The sequence below is a fragment of the Cygnus atratus genome, chromosome 1 (assembly GCF_013377495.2).
Source record: "Cygnus atratus isolate AKBS03 ecotype Queensland, Australia chromosome 1, CAtr_DNAZoo_HiC_assembly, whole genome shotgun sequence".
Classification (NCBI taxonomy): Eukaryota; Metazoa; Chordata; class Aves; order Anseriformes; family Anatidae; genus Cygnus; species Cygnus atratus.
In genome coordinates this window covers 16281023-16300426 of record NC_066362.1, presented here as the reverse complement: position 1 = coordinate 16300426, position 19404 = coordinate 16281023, and the positions used below count along the sequence as shown (strand labels likewise).

Genomic DNA, 19404 nt, shown 5'->3' with positions numbered 1-19404 from the left:
AATTTCCCTTTCAGATAAACACTGTCATCTTCATACTAGCAATGAAAGCATCATGCAGACGAAGGCAACGTTCATTTGAAAAAACTGGAGTCATGTAAGTTTGGGTTCAAAAACCTGTAGGAAAAAATCTGCCCAAGAATAACAAAGGGACAGAATTGCTTAAAAGCAGGCATCGGGGTTGGAATAAGTAAGCTATTTGGAGAAGGAGCCGGTCTGCACTGGCAGAGGTGACTGGAGTTTCTTTACCAGCGCCTATCCCTGGGCACCCTTGGTGGCTCTGTAAAACCACCACAGTGTTATGCACCACTGACAAGTGTAGGCAGGAGAAGAGAGGGAAGAGTGAAAGGATCAGTCTCTGTATGGTGTCATTACAGTCTTTCCGTCTTTCATTATACTCCTTACTACAGTCACTTCACCTCACCCCTGGCATTTCCTGGTAGGCATAATTCCGGGTCTCCTTGTGGCCACCCGTGGCTCAGAAAGGTCTCCCTGATGAACGCCAGGATGACCAGCTGTGTCAGGCAGGGACACGCTGAGGCTCCTGTGCTGAGGACCAGCCTCCACCCCCAGCCTGCTCCCCGTGGGATGAGCAGAAAGCCCACAAGCTGAAACCTGCTGCCTTTCCAGGCTGTCCTGGCAGCCTGTTCCCATTAACTCCGATTTTGCCCAAAGCTTAGAATTTACATGTGAGCTATAATGTGATTAGCTAGTGGCAAGACAGCCCCTATTTCCAAACAGGTAGCTGTATGAGATTACAAAAGGCTGCTTCTAGCTGTTTACTCAGCATTGGCTGTCAGGTAATTTTTTTTCAGTTTCTTTTTTAAACCTTCCTAAACAAATGGAGTATAATTGCTACTTAATAGCAGCTATTTTACTCATAATACAAAACTTTTGCCACTGGAATTGTGACCAACCTTTGCAATTGCCTGTGGAAATAATGCTTTTAAGCCAACAAATACTCCCTTGAGTGCTCTCAATCCAAAGCCGTGGGCTGTAACATGGAGAAAGAATGTGAAGGTGGACTCAACAAACAGAAATGAGACGGACCTGACCATTCACTCCCCAGATCTCTTCCTCACAGTCAACAAGACTGAACCGTAGGGCTTGGAGAACAGCCATGTTTGTTTGAAGGAAACCTTGGAAGCAGACTTGAAAAGAAATCACCTTTTTTTATCACCCGAATGTTCTAAGTCATTGAGTAGCATAAGGAGGGAGTTGGGAACGGGGAGCTGGTGTGCCAAAGGGCCCTTCTAGATGCCAAATTGTGGGTGTGCTCCTCACTAGGTCTGTGTGTGCTCTCAGGGAGGAAAGGGCACTTGAACTTCCATGTGGTCCCACCCCTGTTGGGAAGCTGGGCTTTCCTCATGTCTCCTCTCATGCTGCAAACACCCCTGTGTGCTTGCTTTACAGCTCCGTGCTGCGGACGGCATTCCTGCTCCTGCTGCTCATCAGCGCCACGTGGCTGCTGGGGCTGATGGCAGTGAACAGCGATGTCATGACGTTTCACTATCTCTTTGCCATTTTCAGCTGCCTGCAGGTAAGTTAGCATTTTGCCAGTGGCAAACCTTGGTGAGTGCACTGCTGTGCCCCCAAAACAAGTAAACATTGGCTAACTTTGTAACTGAGATGTTAAGTTGTTAAGATGTTAAGTACAGTTTTTGGTGTCTTTTCTCAAAGGGAGGGTTCTTTTCACCAAAGTCATCACTTTTAGTAATTGCATCTCTCACTTTCAGTCATTCTAAGTGCTCTAATATTGTAACCTGTGACAGACAAATAACAGTAGGCAGTTATACCTCTGTCTTCCCAGAGGGAAAATCTTTGCTACTGTCTTCTGCATGCTTACTGTTAACAGTCATCCTGTTGCTTCCACAAAGTAAGTTACTGTTTAAGAAAATGAGTCAAATAATGATTTCCAAACACAACTCGTTGCATTAGGGATTTACTGGATCACTTGTCCTGGTGTGCACGGTTGTTGACTAAAGATGCAGAGCATAGTTTTTGTAGGAGACCTGGCATGGAAGTAGTCATGAAGTCATGTAGTCACAACTTGAAAGTGACTAAGGGTGGCAGTAACTTTCATGGCAAGTGCCTGCTGTTTTAAAACAGCTGCTAGTAGCAGGCCATTCCTGTTGGATGCAGCACAACAGCCACAAATTGCCACCAAGGAGAAAAAGAATCCTGATAGGTCTTCTCCCATGCCTGTCCATGCCCTGGCAACACATCAGATAGGCCAGCCTGGAGCAAGGATATTTTGCCACTGCAACTGGTGTGCTCTGAAATAAAGACACCCACTTAGGCTGTAAAACCAGGCTTCCACGAGCCTAGAATAAAATTAAATTAAATACAAACACGATGAGAGGGAGGAAAGCCAGCAGCTGGAATTCTCCAAATTTGCCCAGAGAGGCACAGTGGTATGTGGCGTTTCACGTCGTTACCTTCTTTGAACTTGTATTTTTAAAGAGACATTTATGTGAGTTTTATTAATGAATAATCCCAAAGTGCTAATGCCAACTAAGATTGTGTTTGATTGAATGTTTAGAAAGTGAACTTGAAGTTTAAAGTTACTGTAAGTCAATTGCTTTGGCTGAAGTCATGAAATGCAGGCATCTTGTGATGTTGGTACAGCTGCAACTTCATGAGTGATTGGCTTCTATAAACTATATCTCCTACCAGAATTGATAACCATTTGGCAGCTGCATGAATTCCTTCAGGGCAAATACATCTGAAAACATACACGTGCGTGTCCCCCACCCTCAAAGAAAGTTATTGTTGGGTGTTCCCGGCGGGCCAATAGCTGCCCAGTCCTGGGGATTTCAGCAGTTTTCCCTCCTTGAGATATTGCTGAATGGATAAACATAGGGGACAAAAGTTGGGACCTCTCTGACCCCAGTATCTCTCCATGTCTTACAAAGCTTTCTAAGGTTCTGTAAGCAACAGTAATAAGGACACCTACCACAGAAGTTCCCCATTTCCAGAGGTTTTCACTAAAGGCTGTGATATTTTTGATGTGCTGCTATTGCTTTTGTCTCATCATCCGTGTTAAAAGCTCTAAAATCTTAATGCAAGTACAGCCCTGATACTCCCTGAAATGTCTGTCGGTGGGACACTGAGGTCCTCACTGGATATATTGAGAAGAATGTTTCTTCCCAAACTATGGGGCAGGGTGAGAACTACCATGAGCTCTGCTCTATAAATCCTGGAGGAATACATCATTGTGTATATTTTCCAAGGCCCTTGATGCACATTTAAACTTGGAAGCAAATATTGAAGAAGTCCTAGGAGATCAGTCAATGCTATTTCAGTCAAAGACAGGAAATAGTTATTGCTATTGAAATCACTGACTATGAACTAGAATTCAGGGGTTGTTTCAGAATGACTGTTCTCTAATACCTATTTGTATCTGCAGTTTAGCAGTATTGAATCATTTAGATTTATTCTTTCTTTCTCTAAAATGATCCAGGGGCTGTTCATTTTCTTCTTCCACTGCGTGTTTAACAAAGAAGTCAGGAAGCATTTGAAGAACACTTTAACTGGAAAGAAACCTCTTCCAGATGATTCCACTGCCACAAGAGCTACGTTATTAACTGTAAGGAAAAAAAAATGGGAAAAGAACATCCTTCATGCTGGTAGAAGTTACCAAAAACACATTTGCAGATGGCTTGTCCATAACTAAGGGAATTGTCTGATTTATTTAAGTGACTTTTACGAAGATTACTGATGGCTTCTCTCAAAAGTTTTGATTACTGTTTCAATTAAAACATTTGAGAGGGAATAGGTTTTTTTCCCTCTGCATCACAAACCACTTGGTTCCTTTGAGGCTTTTAATGTGCTCATGGGTAATGTGGACTGTCAGTAGGAATTCATTATTTTTTATTCTTGCAAAACTCAAAGAAAGTGAACATAGAAAGTGTATATGGGGTGTGCTGAACCACTTTGGTCCTTGCACCGTTCTGGTTATAGTCATGTTGACATATATAATGGGCAGTCTGAAACTTGTAAATAGGGGTAACTGATTACCCTTCCAGCTATATTGAAAACCCACTGACATCCACACTATTAAATAGGATCAGATCATGGGATTGAGCCCTGGCCTGCTGCTGTCCTTGAGATTTAACTGTGAGTGCATCCCCTGACATGGTTCTAGCTGTGCCAGCTTACAGCTAGTCTCCCAAAGTGTAGACATGGCTGGGGATAAGAGAGGCCAGCATGGGCCAATGAATGTTCCCAAAGAGGCAATGTTGATTTGGCAATCTTGTTTTGGGAGGAACAAAAAGAGTTCAGCAATGTGGACTAGAGTTGTACTATGCACTGCCATTTACTTTCACAACTGAGAACAGGCCTTTGCTCATCTGGTTTCAAACACAGACATTGCTTAAATCTATTTTTAACAAGGAAATCTAAGTCCTTCATACTTAGATTTTACTATCAGGTGGGAAATTGAGGAAGAGGTATTAAGAGCTAATTCTGCAATGGTTTTCAAGCAATTGGTTTCAGTGGAAGCGAGGCATCAACACACCTTTGAAGAGCAGGGCCTGTGAGCCTGGGTTTCACAAGTTGTGGGCATTCAAAGCATTGTGCTGAATAACCAAGTCTCTGTCCACAGACCCTGGTAAAAAAACACTGAAAGGATATTTTCTTGCTTTGATCTGATTACACATCTGCTTGCAGTAACATTAATGAGACATGTGGGCTTGAGTTAAACAATACAAAAATTATCAGGCTTTCTCTCCAATGTCCTTAATGGCTCATAGCAGACTCTCAAGTCACGTTTCAAATCTTTCTGCCACAAAGGCACACAGTGCCCCAGTGCCCAGCAGGCCACCAGAAGCAATAAGCTGAAGGAGACTGTCACCAACTCCATTTCTCAGGCACGACGCTCTACAGTTGGTTACATCAACTGTAGGAGAGGAGGTATACAGAGGGCTGGTCTGAGCCTTTTGAACAAACTTTCTGAAGAAAGAAAGTCAATTACAGATCTCAGGCTCCAGCTTCTGCATCTGTCCCGGTCAGTGAGCCCTGCTGAATGGAGAGGTCTGCCTGGGAAGGTCAGGAATCCACTACATTATGTTGCTTAAAAGAGTTCTTCTTGTCATTCACTATTCCTTTGTGTCTTTTTTTTCCTTCAGCGATCTCTGAACTGTAACAACACATACATAGAAGAGCCAAATATGTATCGCACGACCCTTGGGGAATCCACTGTCTCCCTAGAAAGCACCGTCAGGTCAGCCAAGAGCCACAATAGCTACCTTGCTTATATTCTCAGGTAATCAGGTGGCAGGTGCATGGCTTTCAGGTGCTTGCCTTTCCCTTTTCATTCCTCTTGTGGAAAAGAAAAAACAAAACAGAAATGTTTTGGTTCAAGTGCAACTTGTTTTACGTTGTAACTGTTCTGCTTCGTGCGACTGTTATTTTCCTTTGTGCGTTTTCTTTTGCATGCATCTTCAGTGGGGACTTCCAGTAGTGCAGTGGTTAACGTGGCTATTATGTTAACTATTTGGGCTGTGCTGCTTGCCTGTTAAAATATAGATGTGTCTCAAGGAGTGGGATTTAGCTTATTAACATCAGGCTTTTTCAGGGTGCAATTCACATCTCCAAAGGCAGACATAACCTGTCTTGCTGTAAAAGTACCCACTCTGACAATCAGTTGAGCATGCACTGCAGCTGTCTGTGTTTGACCAGAAGAATCTCATCTGCATGTCTGCCTTGTTGTTAAAAACAGTGAAGTGACCAAGAAAGTTGTCCCCTGTTTTTATTCTTTAAGGGATGATGCTGCTCATAAGCTCAGTGGATCCTCAAGTCAAGCAAGGGCTGGTCAGACTGAAGCAGATTCCTCCATTTTTCATAGGAATCCTTCTAAATCCAACGGTACGAATTTCTTTAAAATGCTTTGACCCAGTTGTGAACCTTTTCCTTCTCAGCACTTTTTTCAAAGGCTTGTGTAATAGGAGGAGCACTTACTCTGACTCGGTGTGCCTCATTCTCGTAGTGCTGTTGGCATAACGAGATATGCAATGGTTGCCTTACCAGGGAGTTCTGGAATGGAATTATGTATCTGCTTCTTGTGATGGCTCAGTTTTAATCTGACAGCTGTCACAACTGTTGACAGTTTCTGGCGTCCCTCTTCTTTCTCACAAATTATGCGCTGCTGCTCTTGATTTTTAATTGGACATCTTTTAATGTTCGAGACCTTGAGGCAATATCCTCTTTTACAGCTACGTGTTTTGTACAGGAAGATGAGAACTGTCTCTTCGCTGATTTCCGTTTGGGGTCTTGATGTTAAATTTTGTTGCCTTGTAGCAGTATTTAAGAGTGCATTTGCAGATTTCCTGATATTTTTAGGTACCTCTGCCAGCGTGTTGTGTTGACTGAGATGCTGTGGAGCTGCTGTTCTGTGTATTGGCTAGTGAGAAAAAGTATTCCTGTTCTGTTCTGCAGCCCCCTTGCAGAAAAAAGGTCCTGCCCATCAGCTGAGCAGAGCAGTGTGCTTCCATAATTACTTAGGTGGAGGCCACAGTCCTTGTGAGTTAATCTGAGAACACCTGTGGCTGGAAGTGCTCATCCCTGGCGTGTCCTGAACCAGATGCCTGCCTTGTCTTTGCGTTCATGCGTTCATCAGATGGACGTGTCTCGCTCCTGCTCACCCTCTCATTGCTCTATTTCCCCTTTCCACGTTCGTAGAGCATGATTCAGACTCTGACAGCGAACTGTCCCTTGACGAACACAGCAGCTCCTACGCCTCCTCCCATTCATCGGACAGCGAGGAAGACGGGCTTGAGCCAGAGAAAAAGTGGAACACATCCACTTCCAAAAATAATGAACGTGGCCCTCTCCACAGCACACCTAAAGGTATTTCTGGTGCGAAGGAACAGCAATGGGTGTATTTTATTTAAAATAGTTTTAGAGTAGATGGAATGAATTTATCAGGCTAGCATACAACGTTTGGAAATGGTGTTACACAGCCAGCAAAATCTCATGTGAAGGAAGAAGGGTTATTTTGAAGGCAGGAGGAAGAAATACCTGCCTCTCTTCATGCAATAGATGCTTGTGGATTTAGCGGTGTCCGGAGAGGCCACCAGTATCAGCGCTGTGTGGCAGGGTATGGGCATTCCTAGGTGCAGTTCGTCTTCTAAAGATGAGTTAGTTTAGACAAATAGGTAAGGCAGTGTCCAAGCTGTGTGCTCTGCACAGACACAGCACAAAGTTCCTCAGGTGCCCTCATCCCTAAGAAACCACCGTCCCCAGGGAGCCCCAGGGATTGCCATCCCTGGACAGCTGAGAGGGCAAATTTGTCTCACACCCCTCAGTGGTGCCAGCAGCCTTGCTCTGAGCAGGGACACCCTGCCATCCTGCCAGAAGTGTTTCTGGGGGGTTTGCTGCACCCCAGAGTAGAGTAGTCCAGCAAGAATCATCGAAAGCATTGCTCTGGTCTGGCACACAGCTACTCTCCAGCTGCAGGAGATGAGACTGGCTGGGCAGTGGTTGAGAAAACCTATCAAACAGTGGTTTTCGAGCTAGTGTTTTTTTGCATTGCAGTCGATACCCTTCCCAATCATGTGAAACCCTATTGGCCCACAGAATGCATAACGGCCAGCGACAGCGAGGACCCCAGTGGGAAACAGAAACTCAAAGTCGAGACCAAGGTCAATGTGGAGCTCCACAGGGAAAACCAGATGAACCACAACAACGAAGCGCCGCAGGACAAAGAGAACGAAGGGCAGCAGAAGGAGAACAGACCTCTGTCCCACCAGAATAACCAGCAGCCAGAGCAGAGGAAAGGTAAGGTGGCCAGCACAACTTCACAGCACACTGGGAGGCTGGGGCGTTAATGAGCATCAGTTAATGTAGTAGCTGCACTGGGGAAGAGCAATCTCCAAATGGCCTCAACCTGTGTAACCAGGGAGGAAGCTAGTAAGCAGCTGGTGAAGTCTAATCTTACGGTTTTGAAATAAAGTGGCAAAGCAGAATTCTGATTAAGAAATATAAAATGTCACTTTTTGGATGTGTTCAGCTTGTTAAATGAATTTACTGATACGTTTCGAAATTCTGACTCTTCCCTCTCTTCTGTAACAGGCATCTTAAAAAACAAAGTCACCTACCCTCCCCCTCTGATGGACAAGAATATGAAGAATCGACTGCGGGAAAAGCTATCGGATTATAATCAGACCACGATCTCATCCAGGACTACTTCCCTGGGGACAAACGATGGGGTCCGCTCTCCTTCGGACTCGGGGGTGACAGTAAAAAATGCTCGGAGGGAGCAGTCTCGAGACCAGCTCAACGGCATGGCCATGAATGTCCACGTGGGAACAGGACATGCTGAGACCTCAGACTCAGAGTAAGTACCACACTAGGATGCCCTGGCAGACCTCCCATGGGTCTGGCCTCTCCCTCCACTTTCCAGCCCCAAAATCCCACACGAGCAAGGATTTCACCCGGAGACTGCACTGGAGTCCTTCACCAGTGGCCTTGCTGATTGCTTGCCCACACCACGTCCCCACACCACAGTGTTTCGCTGACGAGAAGGCCAAAAACGGGTATCACAGGCAAGGTGCCATGATAGAAACCTGTCACCAGTCATCCTGGTGTGCTCTGAACTGGCAAACTGGATTGTTACTGGCACGCTGGCATGAGCAACATAGCTCTGCCCCATTTCCTTGGTGCGAGGCTTGCGTGCCTTCAGGAGGGCTCTGCTCAGGGCTGCCTCCTGGTTCCACCTCTGTGCTCCCAGCCTCTCACCTTCACACACCTTGGACCAATGGAGCATTCTTTTTCCCCCTCTCTTTTTCACCAGTTCTCCCGTTTTGTAGCAAGGAGGATGTTTGGGGCCATTAGGGATCTAATGGGGTGCAAATAATTACAATATGGCCAGTACTGGGCACCCGAGGAGGAGGATCAGAGCGCGGCAAACACAGAGCAGCATTTCTTGATGCGTGTCCAGCAAGAGGTGCGGTGGATGTCCAGCAGGCAGCTGGAGGCAGGGGCAGGACGCGAGTGAGCAGGACCTGGAGGAAGCTCAGCAATTTGTGGGGTGAGCCTAGGGGGGGAGCACGGGGGGATCCAGCCGAGCAGGGGGAGCGTGTTACCTGGGTGTGAGATCCAGTGGCTGCAGAGAAAAGAGTTGCGTCAAGCCACTGACCCTAAATTAGCAGGTGTGTGATTCCCACCCACTGCACAGAGTGTGTATTTGCCGTTCTAAACGAAATCAAATACCAACGAAAGGCTGAGCAAGCTTCCAGCCAAAGGGTATTCTCAGAAACCTCATTACTCATCACAGTTTTCACATTCAAAGCGAGAACAACCTTAAGTAAAGTCTGTGTAAACATTTTACACACACAGTCTTCCCTTTATTAACACAAATAATAGTCTCATTCCTTCTCCGAACAAAGAGAAAATTTCTCGCCCATCTTTAATTCTAACGTGCTTTAGACACCCATGCTGTTCAAGGGTGCGCAGCCCATTCCCAGCTCGCTACAGAAATACATCTTTGGATTGCTGGGGACTGGTTGTTGAATATCTCCTGCTTAGCCAGGAAACAGAGGTGTCTTTAACAAGCAATAACTGCTTGCTGCTACCAGGCAATAGATTCTTTACTGGGGAAAAGCTAGCCGACTTGGCGTACTAAACAACTGTTTTGTTCTCTGCACCTTTTGCATACGGTAAAACTGTTTGACAGCAGAATGCATGAACCTGTCTGAAATACCAGGTTTCTAACCGCTTGCAAGGTTTTGTGTGAACCTCACATCTTCACCTAAGCGTTAGCCAAACGCAATCACTTGGTAAATTTTTCTCTAAATAGTGCATCTCTTGGGTACCGCCTGTCAATAACGCTCCCAGCCGATCTTGCCCTCAAGGGCAGCATCCCCCAGGGATGTTCGGTTGGTAATTTCACGGAGCATGAGCCCTTACTAAAAGGGATCAGGTAGATTTGGGTGGAGCTGTTCGCCTGTGCCTGTCTAACCCCAAGCCTGCATGATTGCTTCTTCCCACTAACAGAGGCAGTAACGAAACTTCAATTTGAACCGTCAGGAAACTGTGAGCGCTGCTGCGAGTTCTGGACTCCTCACCGCAGGGTCACTGCCTGGGTGCCTCAGACTTCTCTGGAGTCTCTGCGTGGCCAGGAGGACGAAGATGGCTCTGATTCCCGCATGGTTTCATGTTCTGGCAGACTCCTGGCAGCTCGCAGCGGAGACACGGTGCCCAGCTGCCCGTGATGGGGCCGCTCTGTGACAACGCTGCACGCGACGCGAACCTGTGCCAAAAAGCATGGAAATGGCCCCAAGGATTCCCACAAGGATTCCCAGCAAGGGTTGAATTCCTTCTTGCAGCGTGGACAGTGCTGCAGGAGTTGCTCAGCTGCTGGGGAGAAACAAGGAAAAACAAGTTACTGCAGTGGACCTACAGGAAGACAACCCGTCCGCCTCAAGGCAAGCACCAGGAGATGCCTCTCGTGAACTTTTCTCCAGCTACAGCGTGAACCATTCGGCGTGCTGGACTCTGGGGAGGAATATCCCAACAAGTGTCCTTCAGTTTCTATGCCAGCATCTCTCTCCAGCCCCCTATGGACGCGTCGTCTTCAGAAAATAAAAATAAAAATCCTTTATATATATATATATATAAAGTGTAGATACTTTTATATATTTTGTATGGTGATGCTAAAGAAAAAGTTCCTTTGTATATTTTACATTTATACTGATCTTCTTAATTTGATAACAGGAAATCAATTAAAAGAGTTTTTGATATTTTTTATATAAACATTGCACAATCTTACTTGAATTTGGCATTTGATAAAGTAACTGATGTTTGCATGGAAACCACCTTAGGATGCAATGCAGTTTTCAAAATAAGGCAGTAAAGATTATTTCTAAATCCAGGAATATAATTTATAAGTTTTGTTGACAGATTTTGGAACACTTTAAGGACACAGTATGTTTTTTCGTAACCTCTTCTAAAACTGAAAAAAAATTTGGTGTTTTTTTTTTTTTTTTCCATTTTTTGGTGTTTTGGCCTCTTCTCTCAAGTGCATTGAAATGTTCAGAAACTGAACTTCAGGGCTAAAAATAAGTTATGTCTTAGTCTTAAGATTTCAACACAGTCCTTGTATGGAAGAAGTCAAATCAATATTTCCCATAGCAAGAACAAGAAAACAAGTGGTGTAGTTGTGGAGTGGGTTTCTCGGACACTGCTGGTCTGGCTCAGGGACAAAACAGCCTCCCAAGAAGAGGGTCCTCCTCCCCGGTTCTGCACGAGGAGCAGTCATTTTATTTTACTGCTGCTTTCTCTCCCTCTGGAGTCAGCACGTTGCAAATCAAAGCAGAAACACGAGGCTGGAAGGATGGCCAGGCTTCATTTCCCAGCTCTTTGAGAAATCCCTGGCCTTCCTGGTGTGTCCAAAAGCGCGTGGAAGGATTAAGGTTTCACGTTCAATGGTACGGCCGTGACCACCAAGGCTCTCAGGAGCTCCCTGTGCTCCAGAGCAGCCCTTTGGGAAAATACCAGCTCATGTGTATGAGTGCATATGTGAAAGGGAAGGTACAGAAAATCACCCTAAATAGAATGCAGGAGATCAGGAAAAACAAAACAAAACAAAACAAAGGCAAATATAGAGCAATCTGGGTTTTGTTACATTCCTATGCGCTTTTAAATGCATTTAGGAAATGTCTTCGGGAAGGGAGGGGGAGGAAGGGTACTGGTCCTGTAAAAGTTATGCATCATGCTGTGTGAAATTTTCTGGCTGACAAAAAGGTCTGAATGTTTTAGGTGCCTGACACTTGGCTGTGTGCTCAGGCATTGTGTATAACCCCTGCTAGTTGTTTTTACATCTGTGTATGTATATTTTGTCCCAGTGAGATGTAGGTAGTTTTTATTTTGATCAGAATTGTTGCAGTAAAGGAGGGTCAGTTGTGTTAATGACAAAAAATTAAAACCTATTTTTATGACTTTTTAAAAGCTTTATGGCAGATTAGACACTGGAGCTTTTTTGTTTTCTTTTTTTTTTTTTTAAACAAATGTGTATTTATTAATGTGCAGAACACTGGAATTGCAGCACAGATGAAAGGAGAATTTACAATAAATTAAGATTTTTTTTTGAACTTCTGGAGTTTATTTTCAATGCCGAATGGATGCTGAGGGCCCCAGTGGCATTTTTAGGGATTTACAAAGTAGCAGGAGGGGAGACGTACTGGTACCTATTGCTCTTGCCAAGGAAGCAGAGGCTGTAAAGCTTCACCCTCACCACTCCCTTACAATCAGGTGCCCCTTATGTGCACAAGGCGTCAGGTTTGGGCTGCGAGGAGCAGAGCCTGTGTCCCGTCCTTCCTGCAGCACCGCAGAGAGCTCTGCTATGGGTCAGGCATTAAATGTACTCGGTTCTGGAAAAGCCTTCATATTCATGTTTTGCAGATGCTTTAAGTCCACCATGAGGCTGAGTCTTCGTTTGGGAGGCAGGCTTGGTTTGGGGGCTTTTGTTTTCTTTGGGGTTTGCTTTTTGTTCTTTTACCAAGCACATTCCTTGTTCCTGCAGAATTTGCACTGATGAAACCCCAGGACACTGGTGCGTTGACATCCACCCAGGCCAAACCTCAGCTTCTTGTGCACCCAATTTCCATGGAGGGGAAAATCTGCTTGCGAACATCCCATGGTATGGCAGACCCTGAGTTTGGCCAGGGGAGGGGAGCCAATGCAAGCCTGTGATGAGAAGAACCTTTTCTGACTTTGTTGGCTAAGCTGTGGTCCTGCTCGTGCTGTACTTTTTAGGCTGTTGTGCAGGTCTTCTTCGTTAAAGTGTCTTACGAGGCACATCAGGGACCTGCAAGCGTCTGCCAGCATTCTGGAAATAAAGTATTTCCCAATATCATCTGGCCTGCTTTTCTGTAAGTGTTCCTAAACATTAGGCAATAACCTGGAAGCGTGTGAGGTCAGGGAGCGAGAGACTGGTTACTGGAATGATTTAGGGGCAAAATCAAAGATGGGGAGCTTTGATTTGCAAACCGCTAAATGAAGCCAAGCAATTAGCCCAAAGGGAAACTGTTTTTAAATTTTATTGTACAAGTTCACTTTTGGTGGACCAATAACACTTGTTTGTTCTCATTTACACAAAGCCCACTTTTCTGCAGAAAAGCATTAAAAAAGACCCAGGCTTTCATGTCAGCAGGACTCATACAGGACAGACCAGGGTCCTGCCTCCAGTACCAGCCAACAGCAGACGTTTAGGAAAAGAGGATTGTCACAGCAGTCTTACACAGTGAGGTGGCCCCAGCAGGGTCCACAGTCCCCAACAGGGTCCAAGACCCCAGCAAGCTGCAGCTCGGAAGCTCCCAATAATTTGTCCTATTGCTTTTGGACCCATGGAGACTTCTGGTGCACAGTGGTTTGCCTGATTCAGTCACAAGCAGCAAGGAAAGGCTCTTACTCTTGTTCAGCCTTCCTTCTTGCCCTTCTTCCATCTCTTCAGGTCTAATGCATCTTTTTTGGAGATAGCAGAGGTAAAAGAGATCAGCGCTGCCCACAAAATGCAAGAGGCAGGCCTACCAACAGCCAAAAAAATTCAGATTTGCCCTAAGCAAAGTGCAGGAAGAAAGAGTTCGGAAGACGGACCAGTGGCAGCAACATGGAAGGACAGCGCTGAAGTAACCTAAGAGCTCACACAGCTCAGCCCCCTCCAACAACCCAGAATCAAATACACATGTGGATTTGTCTAACATGTTCTTAAAAGTCCTAAATGACAATCCCAATATATCTGCCAATAGCCAGCAGAGCTAGGGCCAGGCTGGGATGCATTTGGGCCCTGCGGCCCTAATGCTGTTCTCCTGCCTCGCCTTTATGGCCCAGTTTGCACTTAGGCAGTTCGCTTTCCCTCCCTGTAAGAAGCAATTCGCACTGTTCTCATTTTCCATTTTAGCCTCTTGATTTTGGATCCATTCTCCAGTTTCTCATACTCATTTTGAATCTTAACCCTGTCTGTGAGGATGCCTGGAGTCCTTTGGCAACAGCTGCAGATTTTACAGGCTACCTTCCATTCCATCTTCCAGCCCATGAATGAAAATATCAAATAAAACTGAGCCCAGGAGGGATCTTGTAAAACATCCCTTCTTGCCCAGAGAGTTTTGCACCTACCTCATATCGAATAACATCAGCCCTCGCTGCCTGTGTTTGGTGTGAGAGTACATGGTGCCGGACAGTATCAAAGGCTTTACTTGAAGACGTGTCCCATCTGCTGCTGCTCCTTTATCCAACATGCCAGGCACCGCAGGAAGGAAGAAAATTAGATTAGTCTGATGGGTGTTGCAGAGACCATGTTAACTCATTAGTGGCTTGGAAATACTTACAAAGTATTTCTCAGTGTCCCTAGGACCCCCTCTGGGGCTCTGTGCCAGGCCAGTGTCTGTCCTCTTGGCCAGAGCCAGCAGCTGCTGCAGGTCCTCTGGTGGGGCCTGGGGTCACCTAGGGTATCTGCTCCTTCACACCCAAATATTACTTAAAATCACAGAATGGTTTGGGATGAAAGGGACCTTAAAGATCACCCAGTCCCACCCCCCTGCCATGGGCAGGGACACCTCCCACCAGACCAGGCTGCCCAGAGCCCCATCCAGCCTGGCCTTGAACACCTCCAGGGATGGCGCATCCACAGCTTCTCTGGGCAGCCTGTGCCAAGGCCTTGCCAACTCCGAGTGAATGATTTCTTCCAAACACCTAATCTAAGTCTGCCCTTTTTTAGTTTAAAGCCATTCCCCCTTGTCCTATCACTACACCCCTGACAAAGAGTCCCTCAGCTTTCCTGCAGGCCCCATTTAGGCACTGGCAGGGCGCTGTAAGGTGTCCTCGGAGCCTTCTCTTCTCCAGGCTGAACAACCCCAACTCTCTCAGCCTGTCTTCCTAGGAGAGGAGCTCCAGCCCTCTGATCATCCTCATGGCCCTACTCCGGACTTGTTCCAACAGGTCCATGTTCTTCTTGTGCTGGGGGCCCCAGAGCTGAACACAGGGCTCCCGGTGAGGTCTCATGAGAGCAGAGCAGAGGGGGACAATCCCCTCCCTCGCCCTGCTGGCCATGCTTCTGACGTATTCTGACCATATTTTCTGTATCTGAAGGGGGAGCAGCCTGGTGTCTGCGTGAGCTGGTGAAGGCAGTCAAGGCCCGGAGCTGAGCCAGGAGATGTGGCACGGGTTGAGCTGGGCCCAACCACCCCCATACGGGTGCTCAGCAGGGAGCCCGGCTGGGAAAACGCAGTCCCACCGATGGGCTGCTGGAAAATGGGGTGGAAACCCGTCCGAGAGCAATTCCTCTGCATCAAGCCCTGAAAGGCTGCCAGGGCAAGGAAAAGAAATTAAAAGAGAGAAAAGTGGGACCCCCCCCTCCCATCCACACTTCAGGAGCCCGTCTGGACCTGCGCAAAGCCAGTGTTTTAAGTCAGATCCACTCAGGAAATAGAAATGAACTCAAAGCTGGAGCTTTCCAGGTGCTGCCACTCTCTTTCATTAAAATAGTTGCTGTGTGTCCAGCTGGGTTGTTCCCAGAATTAATTTCTTATGGGCTTGTTTTGTCATTTTTTTTTCCCCTACAAATATAACAGCTTGCAAAAATGCCAGCCTCTTTGGCCAACATGTAGGAAAACCTCTTGCTTTTGGTCATTTAACAGCAACTCTTCATAAATATGTCTTTAATGATCTTGTTTTTGTTTTAAGGCTATAGCACTTCCCAAGTAAAGAACATAGTTTTTAAAAAATCCTTTTGTTAGATATCAACACACTCAAGGAAATAACAAGCATGTGAAGTTCGGTGTGTATATGAACTTTTATTTTTTTAATGCAGTGAAAGTATTTATAGCCTAGGAGTGACTCCAGGGCCGTGCAGGGTGAGGGACGCAGTTCTCTGATCCGCATGGGCCACAGCTGAGGGTGCTGCAACTGCCCTGGTGGAGCTTGGAAGAGCATCCTCTGCGTCACAGCTGTGGCAGGAATAAAAGGGTGAGAGAAATGCAGAGGGCAGGCGTGCACGATGCCCCCGCACACCAGCAAGGAGAGGTTCCCATAAAATCACTCAGAAGCAGCAAAACCTCCAGCACTAGCGAGCGAGGTACAAATCTGCCCAAGAGGTCTGCAACAGAAAGTCAAGCAGATTCTGCCGTGGCGTGATTACTTAGAAAGAAAAAGAAGGAAGAACACGTTGACAGCACATGGTAAGCCACCCATCGTAAAATAGCTCTGATGGAGCGAGCACCCTGAAGGTACAGAGATGAGAGTGCTCTTCAATCAGAACAGCCGCACTTCTAGTGCCTGCTCATCAGATCTCTTTTTTTATAAAAGGAACCTACAGCAGTAACTTCATTAGTTATAAAAGCAGCTCCTGAAAGGCCTGTATGTTCAAAGAGGGTGAAGAATACCTGGCTTTAAAGGAAATAAATAGCCCTCTCACCTGGACCCATTCCACACAGACCCTTCAGGTGAGGAACATCCCACCAAATCTGGTAGGAGGCAGCCCCAGCTGTGTTGGAGAGCAAGTGAAGCAGACAGGTTTCCAGGCGAAGCAGTAAATCACCCCTGCACAACACATGTTCACTTGGAGAAAAATCCGTAAATGTTATTACGCATTTCAATTCACTGGACAAAACGAATAAGAAACCTTGGATCGTTAACTCCTTCCCTTCCAGCTGCACAGGTAACACATTTTGGGGATGGAGAGGTTGGGGAATGAAAGGTTCAGGAAAAAAGCCCTGCAGGGTGGTAAAGAAAATCTACCACTGGCACAAAATTGCCAAAATAACAGGAGCAAGTGGGTGGCCAATACACAGCTGTGGTCCACTGGGCTATCCAGAAGAGGACATGGTTGTGACTGATCTCATTTGGATATGCCAAACACAAGCCGAAAGCAGTTTGTTCGCTTTTTTTTTTTCTCCTCGCTCAGCTATATGACATGAGCATGGTGTTTGGCTTGTTGGTAGCTCCCCACACCTCACCTGGCCCCCAGCAGGGCACAGGGTGCTGAGCTTGCCACAACGAGTGGCACAGATCCACACAAGTTGTCCTTTGGGATTTGCTGGAAGATCCTTTCATGTTAAACCCTTCTCGTCTCTCTCTAAGCAGGGAGGAACCCTGCTGCCCTGGGGCTGTATTTTCATGAGGGGTGCTCAATGCAGCAATGTTAGCTACGGGAATCGGTCACCGTTGGAGCCCATTGCTGTTAAGATACCTGTGCCTGGACCAGCCCTTCCAACAGATCAGATCAGATCCTTCACAGGATCAGCCCTTTAGGCTTAGAGTACAGACACGTTCCTCCTGCTCCATGATTGATGCTTAGCCTCTGGGTTCAATAAGGAGCAAACTGGCATGCAACCACCTTAAAGCCATCTCCTCTCCAAACATCCCCTCTAAGTAGCACATTCTCTTTTCTGCAGTTCAAACACAGGTGTTGGCCTTGAGTGCAGACAAGTCACACCAAGCGTGGACGGTCTCTGCTCCATGAAATGGCCACGTTACCTAAATATAGTTTAACACCCAGCTGCGAACCAGCTCAGAGATTTTTCTTCTGTTATCTCCTCCTGTAAAAGCTAGGTGTAAAACTTGTTCAGTGTTAAAGTCTTTTACCATAAAAACACCTCCTTTAGTATTTTAAACCAGTGTAGGCTATTCTGATTCTATAGTTTTTGTAACATTTATCTCTCTATATATATGTCTATTTTTTTGTTTGATTTTATATTTCCTTGTAATAAAAATTGATCTTCAGTTTTAAAGCCATGTCTTTAAAGCCAAACCTTTCAGCCTTGAAATAAATGAATTGCACAGTTTCACTGCACACAGCAAAGTTGCTAGCAGATTTCCTCGGCCATGGAGCTGGATGGCATGACAAGACCTGCAGAGACCTTCATGTACTCCTAGGGAGGAACGATAGATAAATGTGTGTACAGGCAAAAAACCTTCGACCTTAAGTAACTAGATTAAAATAAAAACTACCTTTAATCCAGCACCAAACTTAAATCCACCAGATGCCTCATTGTATCTAGTTATGGCACGTTGCTGTCTTTTTACATTTATAATCCATCCTTCTTTGATGTTTATAATTTTATATAGCTCCTCACCCAGCAGCACAAACCCGTACCAGGGTGGCTGAGCGCTGCCATCAGGCAGGAGCTGCAGCAGGACCGGGGACTCGTCCTTCGATGTGTGCGGGTGGTCAGAGAGATCTGTGCTACTACTTCTCATGTTTAGATGGAAATCTCCCTGGACTGCTTGAAATAAGAAAAGAAATGTTACACAGATGGTTCAGCCCCTCCGTCTCTCCCACTGACACCCTAGTGCACTGCAGTGAGCAGCGGCCAGCCCAGGATTTCCCTGCTGTGCTGGCGTGCATCAGCCCCGGAGCAAGCAATAGATGGGGAGACATAGACAGGGACCTTCCCAGCACCTGCCCCAGGGGAGAGGAGCACGTGGCAGCTTCATGGTATTGCAGTGGTGGTGGGGAGGGTTTGGGAGTATCCAGGGCTGTCTGATTTGGTTTGCTTGGATAAATTAAACAATTTGACTTTCGTTAAAGAAGCTAGCACCTAATCCATTCAGAGAAATCTGCAGTTTCAAGCTGACTTTCTCCACTCCGTGCTCAGTCTGACTGACAGAGCTATCAGCTGGCCCCAAACCCCCCAGCTCACACACCTTAGCCTCCCTCCACACCAGCTTTTCTTATAAGCCCCCTTCCCTTGAACAGCTTCTTGCATTCAGAAGAGATACCCCAGTCTCCAGCTCACCAGACCTCTGGAGAAGCTGAAGAAATGCTCGTCGGTATCAGGACCAGCAGGCAGGAGATGGAAAGGTTCCATCTTTTAAAGGGGATACAGCTTGAAGAAGGCATCACTGCAGAGCAGATGGTGCTGCATGCTTGCTATGGCCTGCTTTTACTGATTGCCTGACTCAGAGGCTGTTTGGTAACATGGAGAGGCCTTTGTAGCTTATTCTGCTGTCCCTTGCTGCAGAACCCCAAAACTTCCCATGTGGAAAAGCAGTAGCACAGTCCTTCACTGCACCTTCCTGTGCTGGAGTGTCCAAGCTGAAAATGGGTTTGTTATGTTTGGACAAAGGAAAAGGGAATGGAAAATACAATTTTGGAAATAAAATGTTTGGACAAAGGAAAAGGGAATGGAAAATACAATTTTGGCTCTGCAGGACCAGCCACAGATGGGGACACCACCACATTGTCCCTTGACTGGGAAAGGAGCAAGACAGGAGAGCCAATAGGCCAGCTTTAACACAAACACTTTTAGAAAAAGACAGCACTCTGCAAGTTTTGAGACATTATACACTCAGCAACACAGGTTTTACACATGCTCACGGGGTACAAGAGCAATTTCTATTCAGTTAGCTGGGATAAGTCATGGTTTTTCAGTTCTGTGACCCAAATCTTGTTATCATTTTCTCTGCTTT

At 46.2% G+C, this 19404-nt stretch overlaps 1 protein-coding gene across 1 annotated transcript in view; it reads left to right on the top strand.

Moving 5' to 3' along the window:
* Positions 1-12853, top strand: part of CELSR1 (cadherin EGF LAG seven-pass G-type receptor 1) — a 165965-nt gene extending 153112 nt beyond the window's left edge. Inside the window, 9 exon segments of the mRNA XM_050708099.1 lie at positions 15-94; positions 1411-1537; positions 3461-3586; positions 5127-5263; positions 5762-5865; positions 6679-6846; positions 7576-7776; positions 8071-8335; positions 10070-12853. Of these exon segments, the coding sequence (XP_050564056.1) occupies positions 15-94; positions 1411-1537; positions 3461-3586; positions 5127-5263; positions 5762-5865; positions 6679-6846; positions 7576-7776; positions 8071-8335; positions 10070-10211 (1350 nt within the window). The 3' untranslated portion in view covers positions 10212-12853.
* Positions 12854-19404: the final 6551 nt, after the last annotated feature.